Source organism: Chiloscyllium plagiosum, unplaced genomic scaffold (assembly GCF_037043375.1).
Source record: "Chiloscyllium plagiosum isolate Xiang-an unplaced genomic scaffold, Cpla_swu_hap1 HiC_scaffold_37, whole genome shotgun sequence".
Taxonomy (NCBI): domain Eukaryota; kingdom Metazoa; phylum Chordata; class Chondrichthyes; order Orectolobiformes; family Hemiscylliidae; genus Chiloscyllium; species Chiloscyllium plagiosum.
In genome coordinates, this window is record NW_028270175.1 from 11,022,147 (window position 1) to 11,046,371 (window position 24,225).

At 43.0% G+C, this 24,225-nt stretch overlaps 1 protein-coding gene across 6 annotated transcripts in view; it reads left to right on the forward strand.

Moving 5' to 3' along the window:
* agrn (agrin) overlaps positions 1–24,225 on the forward strand; it is a 531,414-nt gene that overhangs the window by 304,587 nt on the left and 202,602 nt on the right. For all 6 annotated transcript variants that reach the window (XM_087980308.1, XM_087980309.1, XM_087980310.1 and 3 more), the window contains one exon: positions 5,254–5,301. In XM_087980308.1, the coding sequence (XP_087836434.1) occupies positions 5,254–5,301 (48 nt within the window). The remainder of the gene's footprint in view (positions 1–5,253; positions 5,302–24,225) is intronic.

Sequence of the window (24,225 nt, forward strand, 5' to 3'; positions counted from 1 at the left end):
CAAAGGGTTATGACTTCAGCTCAATAGCACTGGCACCTCCTGAGTCAGCAGGCGATGTACAGCACAGAAACAGACACTTCAGCCCAATTCATGCTGACCAGATATCCTAAATTAATCTAGTCCCATTTGCCAGCATTTGGTCTACATCCCTCTAAACCCTTCCTATCCATGTATCCATTTAGCTACTTTTTAAATGTTATAATTGTACCAGCCTCCACCACTCCTGAAGAAGGGTTACACCTGAAACATCGACTTCTCCACCTCCTGATGCTGCCTGGCTTGCTGTGTTCTTCCAGTCTCCTGCTTGTCTACCCTGGATTCCAGCATCTGCAGTTTTTTCGTCGCCACCGTTTCCTCTGGCAACTCCTTCCATACACGCACCACCCTTTGTGTGAAAACATTGCCCCTTAGGTCCCTTTTAAATCTTTCCCCTCTCACCTTAAAACTATGCCCTTTAGCTCTGGACTCCCCCAACCCCAGGGAAAAAGATCTTGTCTGTCCACCCTATCCATGGCCCTCCTGGCTTTATAAACCTCTATTAGGTCACTCCTCAGCCTCCAGGGAAAACAGTCCCCAGGTTGACATTCCCATGCAGTGCAGGGAGGGTTGTGCATTGTCAAAGCTGTCACCTTTTGAATGAGGTGTGCCATTAGCCCTGTCAGGTGGACGTGAAAGATCCGAGGGCTTTGTTTTGAAAAGAGCAGAGCAGTTCTCCTTGCCAAGATTAGAGTGCTGCTGGAAAAGCACAGCAGATCAGGCAGCATCCGAGGAACAGGAAAATCAACATTTTGGGCAAAAGCCGTTCATCAGGAAAGCAGTTCTCCTTGCTGTCAAGCGCAATATTTACCCCTCAATTAACCTCACTTAGTAGCTGCTTGTTTGTCTCACTGTCGTTTATAGAATCTAATCACACACAAATTGGCAGGCACGTTTCCTACATTATGATAGGCTAGTTACCTTGTGCCAGTTTCATCTGTTCCCCATCACTATTTAAGCAAGCATGATTTTCGAAAAAAGTGTCTGGAGAAGTGATGCTAATTGCAGTTTTATCGTCTATATCACATTTAAGAGGTGTACAATTCCCACTTCAAATCCAGGCCATTGGTAAATAACGAAGATTTTGGGCTAGTACATGTAGAATTCACATTTGTGGTGATGTCGCTGAGACCAGCATTAGATATTTGAGCACTCACTGAGTTTGTATGGCATGGTTCCTAGTGCAGTTGGCACTCTCAGCTCTCTGTATAATCCCATAAACACAGTTGAAGCTCACCTTACTACTACTCGGCTCCACAGAACCCCAGTTGAATAAAGTGAGGATGTGAGATGGTATACATGACATGAATGGGGCCAGTTCAATGGTGTGTGCATTTTCAAGGAACTTCATGTATATGCCCTGACACAATGTTTTAGGATGCGCACACACTCATTTTTCAATCTCTTGGAATTCATGCTGAAATAATAGAAGAACGTAGCTGTGATTTATGGCTCAAATGTATGCTCATGCTTTATAATAACTAGTTAGCACCAGATGATGATGAAATGGAGATAAAATTATATCGTTAGTACAATTATTGCTATCATTGAATGCAAAATGTAAAAAAAATCCCATGGTACATTTTTGACATAAAATCTATTATATCAGCCATCTGGGTGACTGGTATAACTGCCACAGCTTAATGATATTCTATTAGAAAGGCAATGGGTCATTAAATAGAATAAAAGGTCATATTTTTCCCATAACCTTTAACCTTCCTTATGTTCAAGGTTACAATGTTGGTCCTCTTTATCTTTATCACCTCTATATTGGATGAATATAAGAATTTAATACTCAAACAGTTGAAATATTCCTGCTCTTGATGCTCTGTTTGGATTAATTTTCTTAATTCCCTTTCTATGAATGCGAGTTGTCTACTAGTATTAGTTGTTCTGTGTTAAATAGATTGTAGTTGGCACATTTATACCTATTGAGAACCATTCATTTTCTATCTAACTATGGATTAATGTTGCTTAACAATGGAAATAAGGTCAATAATAAATAAAGATGTGCATTTATATAACCACCTTTCATTAAAGAGAGTTTGTGCTAAAGTACTTTGTAATCAATTAAATACTTTTTAAGTATAGATAGTGTATTAACATAAGAATGTAATAAATAATTATGCACAGCTTGCTCCCACAAACAGCAATGCAATATGACTAAATAATCTGTTTAAATGTATTTGTTAAGAATCGAGTCTGTTGAATATTGGTGAAGAGACTGGGTAGACCTCCCTGTTCTTTTCCAAAATGTTACCACAGGATCGTTTAGACCCATCACGTTATTATCAAATCCAAAGATGGCACCTCTGATATTACAGTAGTCCCTCAGTAATGTGCTGAACTGTCAACCTAGATTTGAACCCAACACCTTCTGACTCACAGAGCAAAATAACAAGGTTTAAACCTTTCTTGTCTGGCGTTTGAGCCAGATTGATGGTTGCTCAGACCCTGAGTGAAATGACATTTTTGCATTTGCCTTGCGAGTTGCACCATTTTCTCTGTTTAGCCATTTCGAGCACCATTGATCTCTGTTGGGTAACACACACCCAATTATAAGAGAGCAAATACAGATCATTTACTTCAATGGAACACGAAGACTAACACCTGATGGCAATGTCTCTACTCACACCTTTATAGGTCTACCAGTGTGAATTGTCTCTGATTAGCTACATTCAGTTAGTGGAAGGGTGCCTTCAAGCAGCTTGCATTTGTATAGTGTCTTTCACATCCTCTACTGTGAGTGAGGTGCTTTTGAAGTGAGATTGTTCTAATGTAGCTGTGTGAATTCACCCACTTGCATGGGTCATCAGTCTCGAGATGTTATAAGTGCAATTCTGATTTAATTAAGGGATAGTATTGGAAATTATGAAAACCCCCCTGAGATCTTCTGTAAGAACCCCCAAACAGGATGTCAAGAATATGATGGTTTGGGGAGCTATTTCCATAGGAGTAGCAAAAGTAAATATGCTTCTGAATATTCCCATCATTTGAGCTTGTGTTTTATTATTTATAATTGTTTCATATGTTAATGAGTTGCCATGGTGATGTGAATTTTCTTTCAGGAAGCATTTGCCTCAGCTTTTCAGTGAGCTTGATTCAAATACTTTTCATTTATATCAGAAATGTAAATAAGGAGTGACCATTCAGTAAACTGGGTTTCGGGTCTTGCCCTTTGATGATAGACAAGAGAAAGAGCTGATGATGCCTTGTTACATTTTCTTTTCTGTTTTTCACCCTCTTTTCTCATGTTTTTCATCTCTTTTCTCCACTCTTTTCTTCACATCTTTGCCTTAAAGAGAAATGGAATCTTGCTGAGTATGGCTCCATTGGTGTCAATGCTCAGAGTGGCAATTCTTCACGCATGAGCCCAAGCAGTGAGTGTTGGCAGGTTATTAAGCCACATAGGCATCACTTCTACAATATGATCTTTTTGAATTGCTTGCAAATGACGGGGAGGCTGGGTTGGGGTGCTCTGCAATAGTGACTGATTTTTCCACTGTGACCATTGTAGCAATCCAGCTGAGGTCTATAATGCAGTACAGAGCAGTGTTTGTTACCTGCCTTAGGATTGTTGGTTGGGGATAGTGTTGACGGAGCTTTACTCTGTCCTGAACCGTATGCGTCCTTGTCCTAGGAGTGTTTGTTGGGGATCGTGTCGAGGGAGCTTTACTCTCTGTATCGAATCCTGTGCTGTCCTTGTCCTGGGAATGTTTGATGGGGATGTTGTAGAGAGAGCTTTACTTTTAGTCTAAAAGAGGAGAGCCATGTTTGAACATGGGACTCTTCCTATGCCCAGGGCTTGCAATAGTCTCCAAATGGTGGTTACCAGCCAGTGTCAGAAGATGGCCTGATGGTTACTCATGGCTCATCACATGGAATGGAATTTACTGCCATCCCATTGCTTGGCAGGAGGTGTGGGATTTAGTTGGGTGGGAAGTTGGCAGATGGGAACACCTGCAGTCAGGGGCAGGAAAGCCAGTACGAACCTTACCAGAGCTGCCAACTTCTTGCCACTCAGCAGTTCTCAATAGGCAAGATCTTTGCCCCCATCCTGGGCTCCTTGATCCCACTGGAAGGCCCAGCCATTGACCTGTTAAATGCGTGAGTGGCATTCAGTTTGCTTGCCTTCCCTAACAGAGACAAGGTCAGCCCATCAGCTACAGGGCAGGCCCCTGTCACCTCCCGTTAAATCCAATCCATGCTTTTCCCAGTGCGTCCCATGCTTGGATATACATGCAACATTTCTGTAGCGCCCCTCACCATTTGGGGTGTCCCTAGAGTGATTTGAAGCCAGTTGTTAAACGTGGTCATTGTGATGTGGAAGTCACTGCAGTCAGGTTTCCACAAGCTGCAATAAGAGAAATGGCCAGATAATCTGTTAAAAGATGCTGTTGACCTGGACCCTGGAAAAATGATGCAGATCTGTTTTGAGACATTCCATGGGGTCTTTTGTTTTACAATTGTATAAAAGGGCAGACAGACCCTGGGCTGAATGCCTTGCTGAATGAGGGTACAATGTTCACCTGGTACGATACCAAGAGCCCAGAACCTTCTCCCTCCAAGGTTCTCACTGATCCACTGCAGCTCGCCCACATAACTATTCTCAGGGGCTTGATGAGATAGAAAACTGTGGTTCCCATTCCTGATCATTAGTCAGTTACCTCTGCTGGAAAGTGTGTGGCTGAGACAAGGTCAATGAACCCGGGCTGCAGTTCCCTTAATTATATTGCTAATGTTTGCTGTCTAGACTCCAAAATGAAGCATAACCACTTGACTAAGATATTGTTTGACTGCCGGTGCTCTAGGTCACCAGTTGGTTTTGCTGTCGAAAAATAATTTCGAAGTTCAATGTTCGCTCTTCAGAATGAATGTTAGTAGTTGAGATTTTTTGTTAAAGAAGTATCCGTCCAGAAATTAAAAAGGAACTATGTGACATGACTAGTTTGACAGTATCCATTACATCTATAAATGTTCTTCCACAAAGGTCTGTCTGATGTTCATTGTAAAGACACACTGGAGAAACACACTGAACCGTAAAATGATCTACAAATTCACAGGGAATGATGTAAATCAATGTCTTGCTTTGGGCTAAGTGTTGAAAATTCTTCTATGTGAGTCCTCTCTGCAGTGTGAGTCCCAAGTTGAGGCTTGTAGTTCTTTGGTTATGTTGACTCGATTGTAATGGCTTGCTGTTTTTCTTTTTATTTCCAGATAGACCTGTGATTAAGTTCACTCCAGCCCCTGCAATATCACAGGATGGTAAGTGAGCACTTTATTTGAAATGCAAAGGAACAACTTTACAAACCGCAGGTGAAAGAAATGTAAATGAATGTTTTGCTCAGATGCACTGTTTGAACTTTGTTTGACTGAATTTTAAGAATAACTGTGAACTTGTAATCATGCAAAAATGGAAATGATTCACAGAATGTGGCCCTCAAAGCATTGTGAAAAGCTCTGGAGTTCCTTGTAATAAGCTGAATTACTCAGTTTCAGGAATAGGTTAAATCTGAATCTCTCTTGTATTTTAAATAATCTATGATCTATTAGCACTGTCCTTGATACACAGAAGTCACAGTTGCTATTCAGTGCTGCCCATAGGAATTGGGGGTAAAGTTTGGTTTGGCTATTGTGTTATGCAGGTAGCATTAGCACTCAAAAGCAACTTGTATTTGTGTAACATCTTTAATATAGTGCAACATCCCAAGGTGCTATCTAACAGCAGTTGACATTGAACCACAGCAGAGGGACTTTGGAGTGTATGACCAAAGACATGTCGAAACAGTTCATTTCCTTTTAAGGGATGACACAATGGCTCAGTTGTTAGCACTGCTGCCTCACAGCCATGATGTGGAGGTGCCAGTGTTGCACTGGGCTGGGTAAAGTTGAAAGTCGCACAACACCAGGTTATAGTCCAACAGTTTATTTGGAAGTACAAGCTTTTGGAGCACCACTCCTTCATCAGGAAGGACCTCACTGCGCCAGGGACCCGGCTTCATTTCCAGCCTTGGGCGACTGTCTGTGTGGAGTTGGCACATTCTCCTTGTGTCTGTATGGGCCATTGATGTGCAGGTTGGATGGATTGGCCATGTTAAATTGCCCATAGTGTCCAGTGATGTTTAGGTTAGGAGGGTTGGCCGTGGGAAATGTTGGGTTAAGGTGGGGGCATGAGTCTGGGTTGGGATGCTCTTCAGAGAGTCAGTGTGGACTCATTGGGCTGAATGGCCCGTTTCCACACTGAAGGGGTTCAACGGATTTTCGAGGAGAGTAGGGAAAGGCAGAAAATGCCAGGATGTAAATTCTATCCTAAAATGAGACAAAGAACAACGAATGTTGAAGATCTGAGGCAAATAAAAACAGAAATTGCTGAAGAAACTCAGCAGGTCCAGTAGCATCTCTGGAGAGAAAACAGAATTACCATTTCAGGTCCAGTGACCCTTCTTCAGAACAGTCCTGCTGAAGTTTCAGCAGCAAATTCTGTTTTTGTTTATAAATTCAGTGCAACTGGGTTTCGACCATATTTGGAATCCTTCAGTCAACCCATGCCCTGGATCATTTTCAATAAATATATTTTGACACAGTGAAGTTTCTTCAGCCATCAAAAGTAATGCACGTCAAGCAGCAAGGCTGGTGTTTGATCTCCAGAGTATCCAGAAACTGTCAGCCTTCATTCTGTTCTATAAGCTGCCATTATTGTAAGGGCCATAGGTGTGGCAACATGAAAGGTAGCTTCAGTAATACATATCACCCATGACAGGACCATGGTCAATCTCAAACACTGGTTCATGCTCTAATTTCAGACATCCACTTTGAAAAATCTTAACTTTAAACACCACACTGTTGTGATACTGTTCCACTGGCATATTATTAGGCAAATTAAAATGTTGTTTTGCCACCAAAGCAATTATTAGCAATATTGGCACTTGGCCAGTTCAGTTTCTCTGCACATTTCTTTCCTGTTTCCTTTATTTCAGTAATGTGACAGAAGGGTGCCTTTTTATTTTGTTTGTTGTAATTATTAAAAGATTAAGATAAGTTAGCTCGCCATTATAAATAAATCACAGCTGTGACATTACTTGAGCATTGTTTCAGGTCTGTTACTGTGCGACACCAAATTTAATAATTAATGTTGATAATGCAGGTTTTAGCTAATTGGATCCAAGGCACCTTTCATGTGTCTGGAGAATTTTGTCTGGCTGCTTACTGTAGCAGGAACTCAAAGAGTGTCAAGATCGGTGATGGGATTAACTTTCTTCCCTGTTGAAAATTTACGCTCATCTGCTTTGAGATTTTATCATTAATAGAGAAACGAAGCACTAACTGGGATGGAGATAAACAGAATCTGATTTTTGTTTTGAAGTTTAACTGCAAGTTCTACAAAGTGCCTGGGCTTTGTTTTTTTCTATACAAAGGGTATGCTGGAGAATGAGAAGCAAAAGGATGTGCTTTGATGGTGAGGATTCTTTTGTGGGAGGTGGACAATTGCAGGAGAAGATAGCAGTCCGACCTCTCTAGCATTTTGTAAAAATTCTTATTCCTCCTGAGTTATCTTTCACTGCAAACCTTTCATCATGTGCGTCAACTCCATCCCTCTGCTACACCCCAACGATTTACACTGGGAACAGAAGCTTGTAGGGAATGGCATCAACTTCCCTGGGGAAAGCTTTATGCTGCCTTCCCTACCCCACACCCTAACCTGTCTGCAGTGTTACAGGGAGTGGGCAAGGCCTACTCTTCCTCACAGGGCCTCGCCCCTTTTGAGCCCCTCAAATGGCCACGTTTTTGACTACTCATGGTTGAGGCGGAGGTTCTGTGCTAGTCCTGGCAGGTGACCTAGCTCAGGTAACTCAGGGTAAGGAGATGTTGCCTCCCCCGAGGGCTATCTTTGTGGCATTGAGGAACTCCCAACTCCAACCCCCCCTCACCCCCCCAGCCCCCTACCACCTCATCCTCCATCTGTCCTCCATGTTTACTCCTCTGCCCCTCCCTGGTCTCTCTATGAAACATGACCCCACGCAACATACTGCAAAACCTCCTCCCAACTCCTGTAGCCCTTGCCTTCCCTCCCGGATCTCAGAACCCCTCCCAGGCATTGACCTCCTCCTCGACTCTGGGGACCCTTGTACCAGCCCCTGACCATTGCATCCCCTGGCACCACTGGTCGGTCAGAGACACGACTTGGTACACAGGTCAAGGGCTGAAGTACCATCCCCCATGCCAGTTGACCCCACACAGGGAGCTAACTGGCAGCGAGATTGCTGCAATCAACAGGGAAGCAACCTTGCCAACTCTTCGAGTGGTGGGACGGGATATCCCCAACCCCTAGCTCTCCACTGTCTGACAAGTCCTGTCTGTCTGCTCCTTACACCTTTGCAGTGAGAGTAAAACATTAACCTCTTTCCTGTCCAAGTGGACACTGGACATTGTTAAAGCTCTTTATTCAATGATGCATTTGTGAAACATATTCACTGTTAAATGTGACAAGCCCCATCACTGGCAGCTTCTTCTCAAACCCAAGCACCAGGCTCCAGACTGTTTTGATTGACGGGGGAGCAGATTGGCACCAGTCTTCAGCATGCACTCTGATTTCAGCTGTAACGCTGAGCATCAAGTGGAGACGGAATATTTTCCCCATGGAGGAGGGGGAGAAAAATCCCATCCAAGCAGCTGTCTCGTTTAATAGGCTGCTCTCACTTGCTGCACAGCTGTCAGCTGACAGCAGACACTCACTCCCTTCTGGTGAAGAACTGGAATCAGACCAAACATTAAACAGCTGCCTTTCTGTAGCATCTTTCACAACTATCGGATGTCTCAACGTGCTGTACATCTGATGAGGTACTTTTGAAGTGCGTTCACCCGTTGTGAAATGGGAAACCTGGCAGCCAATGTAAGACCCCACAAACAGCATCATGGTGATGAATTTCAGGGTTAAGTATTATCCTAGGCTTTGGGGACAACATCACTGCTATTCTTTGAAAAATCTCTGCAGGATCTTTCAGGAGGCAGACGGGGTCATATTCTAACCTTTCATCCAAAGGATGACATGACAGTGCAGCACGCCCTCAGTAGCTCATCGAAAGGTTAGCTTTGATTATCGTGCTCCAGCCCCAGAGTGGGGCTTGAACCCAGAACGTTGTGGTTTCAAAGTGAGAGGACTGTCTGCTAACACAGGAGGAAACCATGGTAGTGCTTAGTCCAGACATGCCTTGGTTTGAGGACCAGAGGGTTGAACATGGGATGCCAAGTGTCAGAAGATGTTCGTCAATGTTAGATTGTGTACTGAGTGCTATGTGGTGCAGATAAATAGGTCACTTATGGTATTGCTGGTCTTGAGTGTTTACATACTGTGGATTAAGACATTGACTGCATCTCAAAAAATACTTCCTTGGCTATAAAGCGCTTTAGCACTACATAAATGAAAGCCTGTGCTTTTTTCTATTTCTGGCCGGTTCCTGATAATGGGGCCATTTCCAATAAGGAATTGATTACATTTTAAAATCACCGATAAGAAGGAAAATGGTCTCTCTATAGGGTGAGGGGATTTTTAATGGACTGACTTGGTTTTTCTTTATGTAACAGTATTTGTTGCGAGCATGAAGATATTCATGAAAAGCTTCATTCAAGAAATTCAATCTTTAAACTGCTAAAATTAATACCAAGAATGATTCCAATAAAAATAGCATATTGAGACCTTTCCACATTGTCTATTTTCGCGTCTTTATTTTTTGTTCTGGTCACTTCACTTTTCTCAGTTTTCCAATTTCTTTTCCATACTAATAATAATGAGTTTAAGAAAATTGAATTTTTTTAAAGTTAAACTCTGGCTTAAAAAGCTGCAAATGACTGGTGTAGGAAATGAAAAGCAGTTGGGAAGAGCTTGCATTTATATAGTATCCTAAGGATGTTTCCAAGCACTTAATTGCCATTAACAACCAGATTTCAAAGGCCACAGATGAAGTCAATGACTAGTGAATTCATCTTGCTGCTGTTGACAGATACCCTTGCATGTGATTTACAAAGAGGTCAGGACAACAGATATCCTTGCATGTGATTTACAAAGAGGTTAGCATGTAAGTACATTATGTAATCAAGAAAGCTGTTGGAACGTTGGCCTGTATTAAAAGGAGAATGGGGTATGAAAAGAGGGAAATGTTGTTACAATTGCACTGGACATTTTTGAGATCACACCTAGAGTGTTTCTGTTTTGGCCTGTTTACTTAGGGAGGGATCTGCTTGCATTGGAAGTAGTTCAGAGAAGTTTTACTAGGCTGATTCCCAGGACATCTCCGGGACACCCGCACCAATCAACCCCACCGCCCTGTGGTTGAACACTTCAACCCCCCCTCCCACTCTGCCGAGGACATGCAGGCCCTGGCCCTCCTCCGCCGCTACTTCCATACCACCCAACACCTGGAGGAAGAACGCCTCATCTTCCGCCTTGGGACCTTCCAACCCCATGGCATCAATGTGGATTTCACCAGTTTCCTCATTTCCCCTCCCCACCACCTTACCCCAGTTCCAACCTTCCAGCTCAGCACCGCCCTCATGACCTGTCCTATCTGTCATTCTTCCTTCTCACCTATCCACTCCACACTCCCCTCTGACCTATCACCTTTACCCCCACCTCCATCCACCTATTGCACTCTCAGCTGCCTTCCCCCCTAGCCCCACTCCCCTCCCATTTATCTCTCCACCCCCGAGGCTCCCAGCCTTATTCCTGATGAAGGGCTTTTGCCAGAAATGTCGATTGTCCTGCTTCTCAGATGCTGCCTGACCTACTATGCTTTTCCAGCACCACACTCTCGACACTGATTCCCAGAATGTAAGTCTGTTCTCTGTGTCTATACTTGCTGGAGTTTATAAGAATGGGAAACGATCTGATTGAAATCTATAAGGTTCTGAAGAGGCTTGACAGGCGAGATGCTGAGAGGATGTTTCCCTGGAGAAATTTAACTGGGTCTATTGTAAATGTTCTCCCATTTGAGACAAAGCTGGGGAGGAATTTCTTCTCTCAGAGCATTGTCAGCCCTGTGTTGCAGGTTAACCAAGGAGTTACCTCATTTTTTAGGAATGCTATTCTTTGCATGCCATCCTGCACTCTTCATTGAACCAGAGTTGATTACCCTCCCCCCACCCCGGCTTAATACTTACAGTAGAGTGGAGGAGATGGCGGCTCAGTGGTTAGCACTGCTGCCTCACAGCGCCAGGGACCCGGGTTCGATTCCAGCCTCAGGTGATTCTTTGTGTGGAGTTTGCACGTTCTCCCCGTGTCTGTGTGGGTTTCCTTTGGGGGGCTCCGGTTTCCTCCCACAGTCTAAAGATGTGTAGGTTAGGTGGATTGGCCAAGCTAATTTGTCCGTAATATCCAGGGAAGTGCAGGGTGGATTAGCTGTGGGAAATGGAAGGTTACATAGATAGGGTTAGTCGGGGTGGGTCTGAGTGGGCTGCTCTTCGGAGGGTCAGTGTTGACTGGATGGCGTGCTTCCCCACTCTTGACATGCCATGAAATGCCAGTTTGCAGATTGTGTTGGTGGACAGTGCTGATGTGCAATTGCATCTTCTGTCTTGGATTGCTAGATTTGTTTGAAATCTATCTCATTTAGCCCAGCGAGAATGTCACACAATATGACGATGTGAAGCCAGGTCTTTGCCTTCACCAGGGCTGAGTAGAGGTCAGTCCAATGAGGCAGGCTGATGGTTGAGGTCAAGAATGTTTTACCCCTGCTTGGTTCCCTCTTGACCCACCACAGACTCAATTTTGCAGCTTCATCCTTTAGGATTCAACCAGCTCAGTCAGTCGGATGCTGCCAAGCCACTCTTGGTGATAGACATTGAACCCCCACCCCTGCCCAACCCAGAAAACATTCTGTGCCCTTGCCACCATCAGTGCTTTCCCCAAGTGTTGCTTAACATGGAGGATTCATCTGCTGGAGGGAGGACACTACTTGGTAATCAGCAGGAGGTTTCCAAATCCTTGTCTAACCTGATGCCATGAGACTACGTGAGGTTCAGAGCCAATGTTGAGGGCCTCCAGGGCAACTTTGTCCTGACTGCATACCACCGTGCTGCTACCTCTGCTGGCTCTGTCCTGCCAGTGGGACAGGGCGTATTCAGGGATAGTGATGGTCTGGGACATAGTCAGGAATGACTCCTTGAATATGGATATATCAGGCCGTTGCTTGACTGGTCTGTGAGACAGCTCTCCCAATTTTGCCCCTGGACGCTAGTGAGGAGAGGTTTGCAGGGTTGACAGGGCTGAGTTTGCCATTCTTATTTCTGATTGCTACCAGGTGATCTGACTGGTTTAATTCCTTTTGTTTAGACTTCTTAGTAGTCTGAAACATCTGAGTGGCTTGCAAGGCCATTGAAGGGGGAATTAACAGTCAACCACATTGCTGTGGGTCTGGAGGCATGAGTAAGCCACACCAGGTACGGACAGCAGATTTCCTGTTAAAGAACATTAATGTTTCTGTTAACTGGCTGTAACCATCAATGATTAGGTAAACTCCAGGGTGCAGCCTATCTCTGTGCAGTTCTGAGAGTACTCTATTGGATTGCCTTTCGTGTTGTTGACCGAAGACTTGGTTCATGAATGTTAATCTGTGCTGTTGCTTTAAATGGCCTCTAATTTTAAGGTCATCAACCTTAACAGCAAATTGGATCCTTGCACATTGCTGGTGGTTTGCAGCAGTCATAACTGCTGGGGAATTTTGGTGGATAGCATCTAGGTTTTTAAAGATGGTTTTGTATGTGTAACAATGGGTGGTGTTTGGGAGATGGCAGACACACACACAGCATTGTCACATTGGAAATAGGTTACTTCAGCACATTCTATTATGGTAGAAATGAAGTGACTGAGTCATTGGTTGGACTGGCATTGCTTTTCTTTGATATGGAACATAAACACCTCACACTGCAGATGATGTTTATGTCTCGAACTGCTTAAATTGGATTTTGACTTTTTCAAAAAGGTGCAATAAAATAATCACATTTTGCCTGATGACCTGATCAGTCACATCGTGTTCACCTGGGGCAATACTGATATCTTTCAGTGATGTTAACAGATTCCAAGATATCTTGTGTAATGCAGGAAGGTTGGTCCCTGTAGATTGGCTTGAGATAAAAATTCATTCACTCACCATTAACGTATCGACCAACCAGAGTACCAAATTGCTCTTATCAATTGTCCTCGCCCCATGTCTCTGAGGCCTTTTAATCTTTTCTGTCAGCGAATTCCGTTTGAAACTAAGGCCAGTGGCATCAGATGATTGAAACCTCTTATAACAAGGTGGATCTGCACTTCCAATTGGATAGTGTTCACAGTGAGCTGTGTTTGTTCTTCTTTACCTATACCTTGATAAATTAGTAGCTTAAACCAGGATTGCATTGTAAATAACTCCTGAAAACAGAACATTTAAACAATGCACAGCAGATTGAAATGCACCAAAAAAGAGTAAAGAGGTATTCAGTGATAACTTTGTTAAAATCCTATTGTAAGGTCAGAAGTGGGGATATTCGCCGATGATTGCACACTGTTCAGCTTCATTGGCAACTCCTTAGATTCTAAAGCAGTCCATGTTCAAATGCAACAGGATCTGGACAATATCCAGGTTTGGGCTGACAAGTGGCAAGTAATAAGTAACATTCACGTCACACAAATGTCAGACAATGATCATCTCCAATCTAACCACTGCCCCTTGACATTGAATGGTGTAACCATCACTGAATTACCCACTATCAATATCCTTGGGGGTTACCATTGACCAGAAACTCAACCGGACTCTCATATTACCACAGTGATCACAAGAACAGATCAGAGGCTAGGAATACTGAAACGACCTTCTGACTCCCCAAAGCCTGTCCACCATCTACAAGTCACAAGTCAGGAGTGTCATGGAATACTCCCCACTTGCTGGATGTGTGCAGCTTAAACAGCACTCAAGGAGATTGGCACCATCCAGGTAAAAGCAGCCTACGTAATTGGCACCACATCCACTCCCTCCACCATCTGGAATGATAAGGGCAGTAGATGAATGGGAATACCAGCACCTCCAAGTTCCCCTCTGAGTCACTCACCATCCTGACTTGGAAATATATCACCGTTCCTTCACTGTGACTCAGTCAAAATCCTGGAATTCCCTCTGTAAGGACATTGTGGATCAACCTATAGCACATGGACTGCAGCAGTTCAAGAAGGTAGCTCACTACCACCTTCTCAAAGACATCTAGGAACAGGCAATAAATAAATGCTGGTTAGCCAGTGACACCCATGTCCCACAAATGCATATTAAAAAAATGCACAGAAAAATGTCTTTAGGGATTGGATTTGGATGGGTTTTTACAATCTATTAGTTGCTTGATCACCATTACGTATGCTTACTTTTGTTTAAATTTGGATTTATTTAATTAACCAATGTTAATTTACTCAGTTTCCATTGTGGGTTTTGAATTCTTGTCCCAGGACTATTATTCCAGACCTCTGAAGCAGAACCATAAAATTTACCATGCCCTGTATACCATTTACTCTTGTTAAATGTCTCGAAAGCGGCCTGTGCTGAACGTGGGTTGTGTTGTCTGGACAATAATGTGTGTATAAAGGGAGTTAGTGCAATGCACCTCAATGAAGATTGTCTTTGTATTACAGTTTATGTAATCATGTCTGAGACAAAGTCAGATTACACAGAACTATACTTAATGCAGAATAGCAGACCATTCTCCTCTGGATGCTAAATAAAGGACCTCATGGTGAGAAACAAATACCTTAAATATTAATAGTGTATGTTGATCTTGTTTGGACATGCAAGCAATTCAGGGCCAAGAGAATTTAGTCTCCATTGGACTGTCATCCATTTTAATCTCTTGCTTGCTTTAGAACCGTTAATGTCCAACTCTGTAACCATAGAATCCCTTCAGTGTGGAAACAGATTATTCTGCCCAAATGGTCCACACTGACTTTCTGAAAAGTATTCCATCCAGATCCACCTTCTGCTGCTATCCCTGTAACCCTGCATTTCCCATGGCCAACCCATCCCTGGATACTATGGACAATTTAGCACGGCCAATCCACCTAACCTGCACATCTTTGGATTGTGGGAGGAAACCTATGCAGACACGGGGAGAATATGCAAACTCCATGCAGACAGTCACCTGAGGATGGAATCGAACCCAGATCCCTGGTGCTGTGAGGTAGCAGTGCTAACTGCTGAGCCACATGCAAACTTATCCCTGTAAACCTGTCACACGGTTTAAAATAGTAAGAAGTAAAAATTAAATGAACCAGTATGAGGAATACAGATTTATTTTTCACAACTTCTTAGATCATTACCACAACTGAGAATTCTTTTGAAAAGGCCGGCATAGGGTCAAAAGGCTGGAAATGCCTCCATATGTGTTGCTTTTGAGCAGTCAATTTGAAGATTGTGTGGTATTAAAATTTTCAGTTCTGTCAGAGATGCTAATGCACTGCTCACACAGATCTTTTCTCTTCTTTTTGGAAGTTCATTGATAATCAACAAGAAAGATTTGCATTTATATTGCATTTTTCACAACTTCAGGACGTTCTCCAGGTTCTTCACAGCCTTTGGGGTGTAATTACTGGGAAACATGGTAAGGTGATGATACTGAGGCTTTAAGATGTGTATTTTGCCGTGTCTTTGTGTGAAGGGAGGTTTTAAGGCAAAGGTGCCGAGCCGTCTGTTTGAATCCAATACAGTGAACAGCTTGTGAGGCCTTGTTTTTTTATCAAGAGTCATAGAGATACACGGAAACAGCCCCTTCGATCCAACACGTCCAAGCCGACCAGATATCCCAACCCAATCCAGTCCCAGTTGCCAACACTTGGCCCATATTCCTCTAAACTCTTCGTATTCATATACCCACCCAAATGCCTTTTAAATGTTGCAATTGTACCAGCCTCCACCATTTCCTCTGGCAGCCCATTCTATACACGCACCACCCTCTGTGTGAAAATGTTGCCCCTTAGGTCCCATTTAATTTTTTTCCCCTCTCACTCAAAACCTATGCTCCCTAGTTCTGGATTCCCCCACCCCAGAGAAAAGACCTTGTTTATCCATGCTTCTCATAATTTTATAAACCTCTATAAGGTCACCCTTCAGCCTCTGACGCTCCAGGGAAAGCAGCCCCAATATATTCAGCCTTTCCCTGTAGCTCAAACTATCCAACCCTGGCAACACCCTTGTAAATCTTTTTTGAATCCTTTCAAGTTTCACAACATCTTTCCGATAGGAAGGAGACCAAAATTGCATGAAATATTCCAAAAATGGCCTAACCAATGTCCTGTACAGCCGCAACATGACCTCCCAACTCCGAATACTCAATACTCTGACCAATAAATGAAAGCATACCAAACACCTTCTTCACTATCCTATCTACCTGCGACTCCACTTTCAAGGAGCTATGAACCTGCACTCCAAGGTCTCTTTGTCCAGCATCACTCACTAGAACCTTCCCAATAAGTGTATAAGTCCTGCCCTGATTTGCCTTTCCAAAATGCAGCACCTCACATTTATCTGAATTAAACTCCATCCGCCATTTCTCAGCCCAATGGCCCATCTGATCAAGATCCCGTTGTACGCTGAGGTAACTTTCTTTGCTGCCCACTATACCTCCAATTTTGGTGTGATCTGCAAACTTACTAACTATAATTAAAGTTGAAACAATAGAAGCAGCCTGGATATGTGGGGTCAATCTCCCCAGGATTTTTAGTTTGAGATATTCAGTGGTAGTTGCTGGGGTCATAAAGCTGGACGTGGAAGCTGGCTTTCCTCTCTCGGTTACAGATAGAGGCTGGGCATTCTCTTCCTGCCATTAGAATTGCAAGTGAGACAATTGATTTTACTGAATTTGTCTTTCCTAAGGGTGTAGTTACTGGATGTTACTATATTGGAACGGTTACTGTTTAGTAGTTTAATAATCTATTATTCTGTTCATTTTTCGAATAGAATTAAGTTGTTCCAATTTCTTCTTTCTTTTGTTGTATGTTGACTGTAGTGTATGAATAAAGTGTGTTTTGCTTCAAAACTGGTAATTCGACCAATTGAATTCCATCCTGAATGCAACACTTGGCACTTGCCTTTAAAATAAGAGAAAGTTAGGTTCGAGATTATCTTCTGAGTATGTTTTGAGGGGGTTTGGTCTGGTCCATGACAGCAGCCAATTTGTTTTAGTGACATTGGATGAGGGATAAGCATCAGCCTGGATGTGGATGAACACCCCTGACATTCTTCAGAGTAGATCCTTCTCTACACCTGAGTCAGTAGATGTGGCCTTGGTTTAACGAAACGATTGTCACCTATGACAATACAACACCCCCTTCAGTATTGCAGACCAGTGTCAGCCCAGAACATGGTCTCAAGTTTCTGGAATGTGACCTGAGCCGACCACCTGTTGATTCAAATGCCAAAAGTGCTACTTGCTGAGCTGCCATTAATACCAAGGACATGATGTTACAAGAGTCTCAGGCAAGTCCTGAGCTTGGTTAATCTTTGTGGTTGCTTTAAATGCTGCTGTCATTGCGGCAGGAAGGCAGCATGGGTGGGAGATGGCTGTATATCTCTTATTGCTGACCAGCACAAACCCTGATTTCAAGCAGAAGAAACCTGTTGCGTGTCGATGTGGAATTATAACAGTAGTTGATGCTGCAGCTCATTAACACACTCTGAGACTGTTAACTGTGACCTGTTTTCTCTTGATACCAACTGCCTGAGTGCTTGAAGAAGATATATAAGATACTGAGAGGAGAAAATCAGATGTGAGATTTGTACACCCAGGCAGATGGGAATGAGAGTCCTCACTGTTTGAAATCAATGTCTGACATCCGGATCTTTCTGATTTAATGAAATCTAGAAGCTCTTTTACATATATCTCAGATTAATTGACCATTTCTGATGGATCTAATTTTCTTGCTTTTGCAAAAATGCTTTCAACTGACAGCTTTGATTAGTTGCTTGAAATAAAACTGCTCTTCGCTGATGTGACACAAATGATAGTTTGATTGGGTAATTGGACTAACCAACTGTTAGAAATGGAGAGTGAGTCGACATAATTTTAGTTTTGGGGAGGCAATTGCTTCAATTTAACTGGTTTAGTTGATTGAAGTTATTTAGCCTCTTTCTGCCTTTCCAGGTTAAATAGAATCATTTTTAAATGAAAGCATCTTTTCCCCTTTAACTCTTTACAAACCTTAATGACTTGAATTTTTATACTGCCTTTAACAAGGTAAAAGGTGTTTCACCAGAGTGAAATTGACAAATCTTTCACTGACCCAGACCCACAGCAATGTGGTTGACCTCTGAACTACCCTCTGGGTAATTAGAATTAGGCAATAAATATTGGCCCAGCCAATGAAATCTGCATTTCATGAACAAATAAAAGATGATGATAAGACAGGGTGAACAAAGTTTTGTCAAAGATACAGGTCTTAAGGAATATTTAAAGACAGAGGGAATGATGTAGAGGAGTTCAGGAAAGTAAGTCCAGGACTGAGGACTTTGGCGGCTGAATGCCAGGCTGACATTGGTGTAGCAATTGAAATTGGAGATGTGCGAGAGGTCAGAAATAAATTACAATCACTTGTTCCAACACACAAATGCACTGGGCCGATTACAACAGTCAGTGTGGACTGCACAAGGGAAATGTTTCTGACTTATTAAACAACATCCAGCTGGTTGCCAGCTTCACTTCTCAGAGACTGACTCTAGGGGATTTGAGAGGCCATTCTTCACATATAAGCCTGAATGAGTAATTTACAACGAAGAACATTGCAGCTGCAACTAATCCGATCCTGATTCAATTTCCAACACTTGTGAACCTTTCAGTAAGAGTCACCGGGTAGCAATGGGGAATGGGAACCCTGATAGCACATGACATTTCCTCAAATGTTCGTGTATCCAGCTAGAAACTCAATAAGATCCTCATAATTGTCATGTCCAGTGGTTTCTGTAGTTCTCCTGATTCAACACAAACTGGAGAGTTGAGTCTTAGAAACATTTGGTTTGTAAAGGAAGGTTTGACAGTCTAAGAGGGAACACATCTTTTCATTAATGTTCTCTGTCTTACTGGCTTTACTACAGGAGCTAGCAATGAATTTAGGGGAGTTTCAAGATTTCAAAACAAATGGCAAAAGAAAATCCCGTCCACTCCCTAATCACACTACCTTACAGTAACTTAAAATACCAAAGGCATTTCCCTTCCCTATCTTTCCCGGAAATGTCTGCCAGACTACTCAGACCCCTTGGCATCATGGTAGTCCACAAACCCACGTACACACACTAAAACAGCAGTTAATGAACTTGAAAGACTCTATACAGACAACAAGCAAAACTAATGTCATTTACAAAATACCTTGCAAGAACTGTAACAAACATTACATTGGACAAACAGGCAGAAAACTAGCCACTAGGATACATGAACATCAACTAGCCATAAAACGACATGACTCACTGTCACTAGTATCCTCACATATGGATGAGGAAGGACACATCCAACCTAGGTACAAGCCAGCTTCACTTCTCAAAGACTGACTCTAGGGGACTTGAGAGGCCATATTTCACATATAAGCCTGGATGAGTAATTTACAACGAAGAACATTGCAGCTGCAACTAATCCGATCCTTATTCACATGAGAATTCCTGGAAGCATGGCATTCCAACTGGAACTCTATCAACAAACACATTGACTTGGATCCCATTTACCACCCCCTGAGAAAAAGAACAAGAAATGACACCACCGTAGGAAATGATACCGCAACAGAAAACGACATCACCAACCCTCGGAAACTCAAATGTATAAATAGAAAGCGGGCTACACCACCTGTGCTTCATTCAGAGGTTCACTGAAGATGTTACCTAGTACAGTGACGAAACCTCGGAAAACAAGCCTTCTAGCTCAGTGAGCAAACCTACATCCAGAACCTCAACCTGAGCTATAAATCTTCTCAAAACTCACTATTTCCTTTCCCTATCAAACACATAGTTTTGACACAATTGTAATTCTTTTTGTCCTGTGAATTACAAAGTCTTTAAGGTTAATCCTCACAAACCTGAGATCTTAAAACTTTCTCACCTTTGAATGACCAATGCAACATTTTAGCTAAATACACACGGTATGGACATTTAAAAAATTCCACACTTTCACTGAGGTAGCTTACTTCCTTAGATGTTCTGAACAACCTCCAAAGCCTCTCCACAACTGAAAGTGGCATTTGTTGGTTTTTAAAAAATTCTTTCACATGATGTGGGTGTCGCTGGAGGTATTTATTGCTCATCCTTATCCCTAGATCCCTTGGGAAGGTGGTCATGACTCATCTCCTTGAACTGCTGCAGTCCATGCGATGCCGTGCTGTTAGGGAGGGAGTTCCAAGATTTTCTCCAGGTAACAGTGAAGAAGTGGTGATATAGCAAAACATCAGAATGATGAGTAGCTTGGAGAGGGGCTCGTAGGTGATAGAGGTCCATGTATCTGCTGGCTTTTTAAATGGTAGAGACCATGGGTTTGAAAGGTGCTATCAAAGGAACCTTGGTGAGTTAATGCGGTGCATTGTAGATGGTACACACTGTTGCCCTCTGCTCTGGAGATAGGCACTTCACCTGATGATGGAGCAGCACACCGAAAGCTTGTGATTTCCAATAAACCTGTTGGAATACAACTTCTAACCTTCCTAATCTCTGTGACATCTGACTTTGTCCACCCCAGTTCAACACATCTGGAGATGTGGCACCTCCACATCTGGAGCTGGGGGGGAGTGAATGTTGGAAGGTGGTGGATATCGTACCAATGAAGCAGGCTGTCAACTTCTTGAGTGTTGTTGGAGTCTGTATTTATCCGGATAAGTGTTAAATCACACTCTTGTCCTATACCTTGTAGATGGTGGACAGACTATGGACAGTCAGGAGGTGAGTTATTGCTGCAAACTTGTACTCTTCACAACCTCTGACCTACTCTTGTAGCGATAATATTTACCTGGCTAGTTCAGTTCAGTTTTTGCTCAATGGTAACCCCCCCAGGGTTAGTAGTAAGGGATTATGTGATGGTACTGCCATTGCATGTCAAGGAGAGATGGGTATATTTTCTCTTGAGTGCTTTGTTTTGGCCAAGTGAAGGTGATGGGGGTGGGGGAGGGGTGAGGGGGTGCACAGGACACGACTAGCTGCTGTTCAGGAACTCCATGACTAATATAGGATCCCACCCTGGGCTTTCAGCTTTATCGGTCTCTGTGCCTCAATGCGTTGGAATATCTGCAATCCCACTGCTCATGATGGCACCTCTGTGACAAGATCTGATTAGACAGTAGCTCTTGGAGGCAAAGTTTTCTCTTAGATGTTTTTGGTGGGACAGAGGCAAATTTGCATGTCGAGCCAGTTAATGGAACAATGATGCAAAACCAGCTTGGGATTCCCTGGTTCAGCCTCGGAGGGCTCTTAGCCAGCTTTCTATTCCAGCCCTGAGTTGTGCATTCGTCATAGTTGTAGCGGCTGGTGGTATCCACTGCATTGTTGGTTGGCAAATGTTCCAACATGTTTTCATTGTCTACTTTGGAGAACTTCCAATAATTCAGCAACACTAGACAATAAGGGACTGAATCATACCAAGGTCAAATGGAGAGGTTGCGATGTAGTGGTAATGTCACTGAGTTGGTAATCCAGAGTGCTGAACTTTGATCTGGGGAAATAGATTTGAATCCCACCAAAACAGACAAAGAAATTTGAACTCAATAAAATGTAATAAAGTTTTAATGATAACCATGTTGACTGTTTTAAATACCATCCCTAGTTGGGTTTGGTCTTTGCTCTGACTCCATAATCACAGCACTGTGGTTAACTCCATCTGAAATAGCCAAGAGGGCATTCAGTCCATGGGCAATGAGTGACATGCAATAAATGCTGGGTCAGTCAGTGATGCTCACATCCCGTGAATGAATTTTTAAGAAAATTGCATGCTTGAGCTCCTGGCCTGTGATGTGACCACTTTCCTGTGTCTGTTGGTGACTAAGTGTTTTTGTTCATGAAAGAATCCTTACCGTGTGGAAGCAGGCCATTCAGCCCATCAAGTCCACACCGACCCGCCAAAGAGCATCCCACCCAGACTCATCCTATCCAAGCATTTCCCCTTACTAATGCACCTAGCCTACATATCCCTGGACACCATGGGGCTATTTAGCGTGGCCAATTCACCTAACCTGCACACCTTTGGATTGTGGGAGGAAACCAGAGCACTCAGAGGAAACCCACGCAGACACAGGGAGAATGTACAAACTCCACACGGATCATGACCTGAGGGTGGAATTGGACTCCGGTCCCTAGCATTATGAGGTGGCAATGCTAAACCACTGAGCCACCATACCACCCTTTGTTAGAAAGGAGAGTGTGGGGAGAGATTGTCCAGAAAATCAGAGGGCAGAGGGCCAAGCAGCTTTCACTCCTGTGGCTTAATGTGAACTATGATACTCAGGGAAGACAGCAACTTGAGTCTGGATTTCACTGAGGAGACAACATGTTCAGGAGCTGAGAACATTGTTGGAAAGGAAGAGGGGGAGGAAATCTTGTTTCTGTTTCAGTTGACAGCTGAAAGGATTCATAAATCTGCTGCTTACACCTCAACGTCACAATGCTGTTCTCCTGGTTGGCTGATGTTCAGTTATTGAAAGATCAAAAATATGTGAGATACAAAGATTGGAAATGTCAAAACATTGAGATTTATTTCTGTATAAAATTGGAGCCTAAGGCAAAAGTCCGAGGTGCATTTTCTTTTTTCAGTTGAGGGTATGTTTTTTTCCCCTGTGTTATTTTGGCAGATGCAAGAACCATTTCTCATGATGTCTTTTGTTCACTTTGGCCTCATTTCAGTACAGCCAGACTTAAATCTTTCAGAAACAATGCTGCATTTTAGTTGATGAACAGACATTATTTTGGACACTGTGGACTTTTTTTTAGGTTCTTTCTAATCTAAGTTTGAATAAAGAAAAGAATAACTAGGCTCCAAACAAGAATATGTTCAGCAGTCAGCCATGACTAATAAAACTTCACCTCCAGTTCCTTTGCAAGAGTAGTCTGTCTGACAACAGTCTCCTAATTGTTTGTGATATTGTGCATGCAAACAATATCAAACATTGAAGGGAAAGAGCTCTTAAAAATGTTAAATTTTGGGGAGTCCTTGAAATTCTGGAAAAAAGAATCAGTGACCAATGAAAAGCAAGATAGGCTTTTACAAAATTACAGTAAAATACCTCCACATTTATGCTTCTGTGGATGGCTATCCATGAAATTCACAATGCAAATAATTCTCACAATTTACACATTTTTGCTTGGTTGATTGGGTGTTGGGAGCATGCTGGCTCAGTGGTTAGCACGGCTGCCTCACAGCACCAGGGTTTTGGGTTCATCCCCAGCCTTGAGTGACTGGATGAAATTTGCACCTTCTCCCCATGTCTTCGTGGGTTTCTGTCAGATACTCTGGTCTCCTCCCAAAGACTTGCAGGTTAGGTGCATTGACCATGCTAAGTTATCCTTCATGTCCAGAGATGTGCAGCCTCGATGGATTAATTATGGTTAATGCAGGGACATGTGGATAGTGTAGGGGCGCTGGGTCTGGGTGGGATGCTCTTCTGAGGGTAAGTACGGGCTGAATGGCCTCTTTCTACCTTGTAGGGATTCTATTATAGCGATGTGATCTCTGTTTAGAAATCTTTCAAGTGAAGTCCCCTTTGAGAGCTGGAGTGATCATCTGAACAGCGATACAAGTGAAATCCTGAAAGAGAGCTGAATTGTTGGAGACCTGAGATACAGATAACATTGGTTTGATTATTCCTTCCCTCATCCAACCTTGAACACTAAACCAAGTTCACAGCATCCAATGTAATGTCCATTTATCAACTAAAGTGGCTGTCAATCTTCAGATATCAATGCTATCTGGGGATTTCAGATACTTGGGGAGATAGCAAGAGTTTGGCACTCGATTATAGAACTGGTTCAGGCATGATGGCCAGAAGGACTCCTTTTGCTCTGTAAAAATTTTGGGATTGCCCCATTTCATAGAACATTACAGCGTGGTATAGGTCCTTTGGCCCTCAATTTTGCGCCAACCTGTGGAACCAATCTGAAGCCCATGGAACGTACACTATTCCATTTTCATCCATATGTTTATCCAATGACCACTTAACTGCCCTTAAAC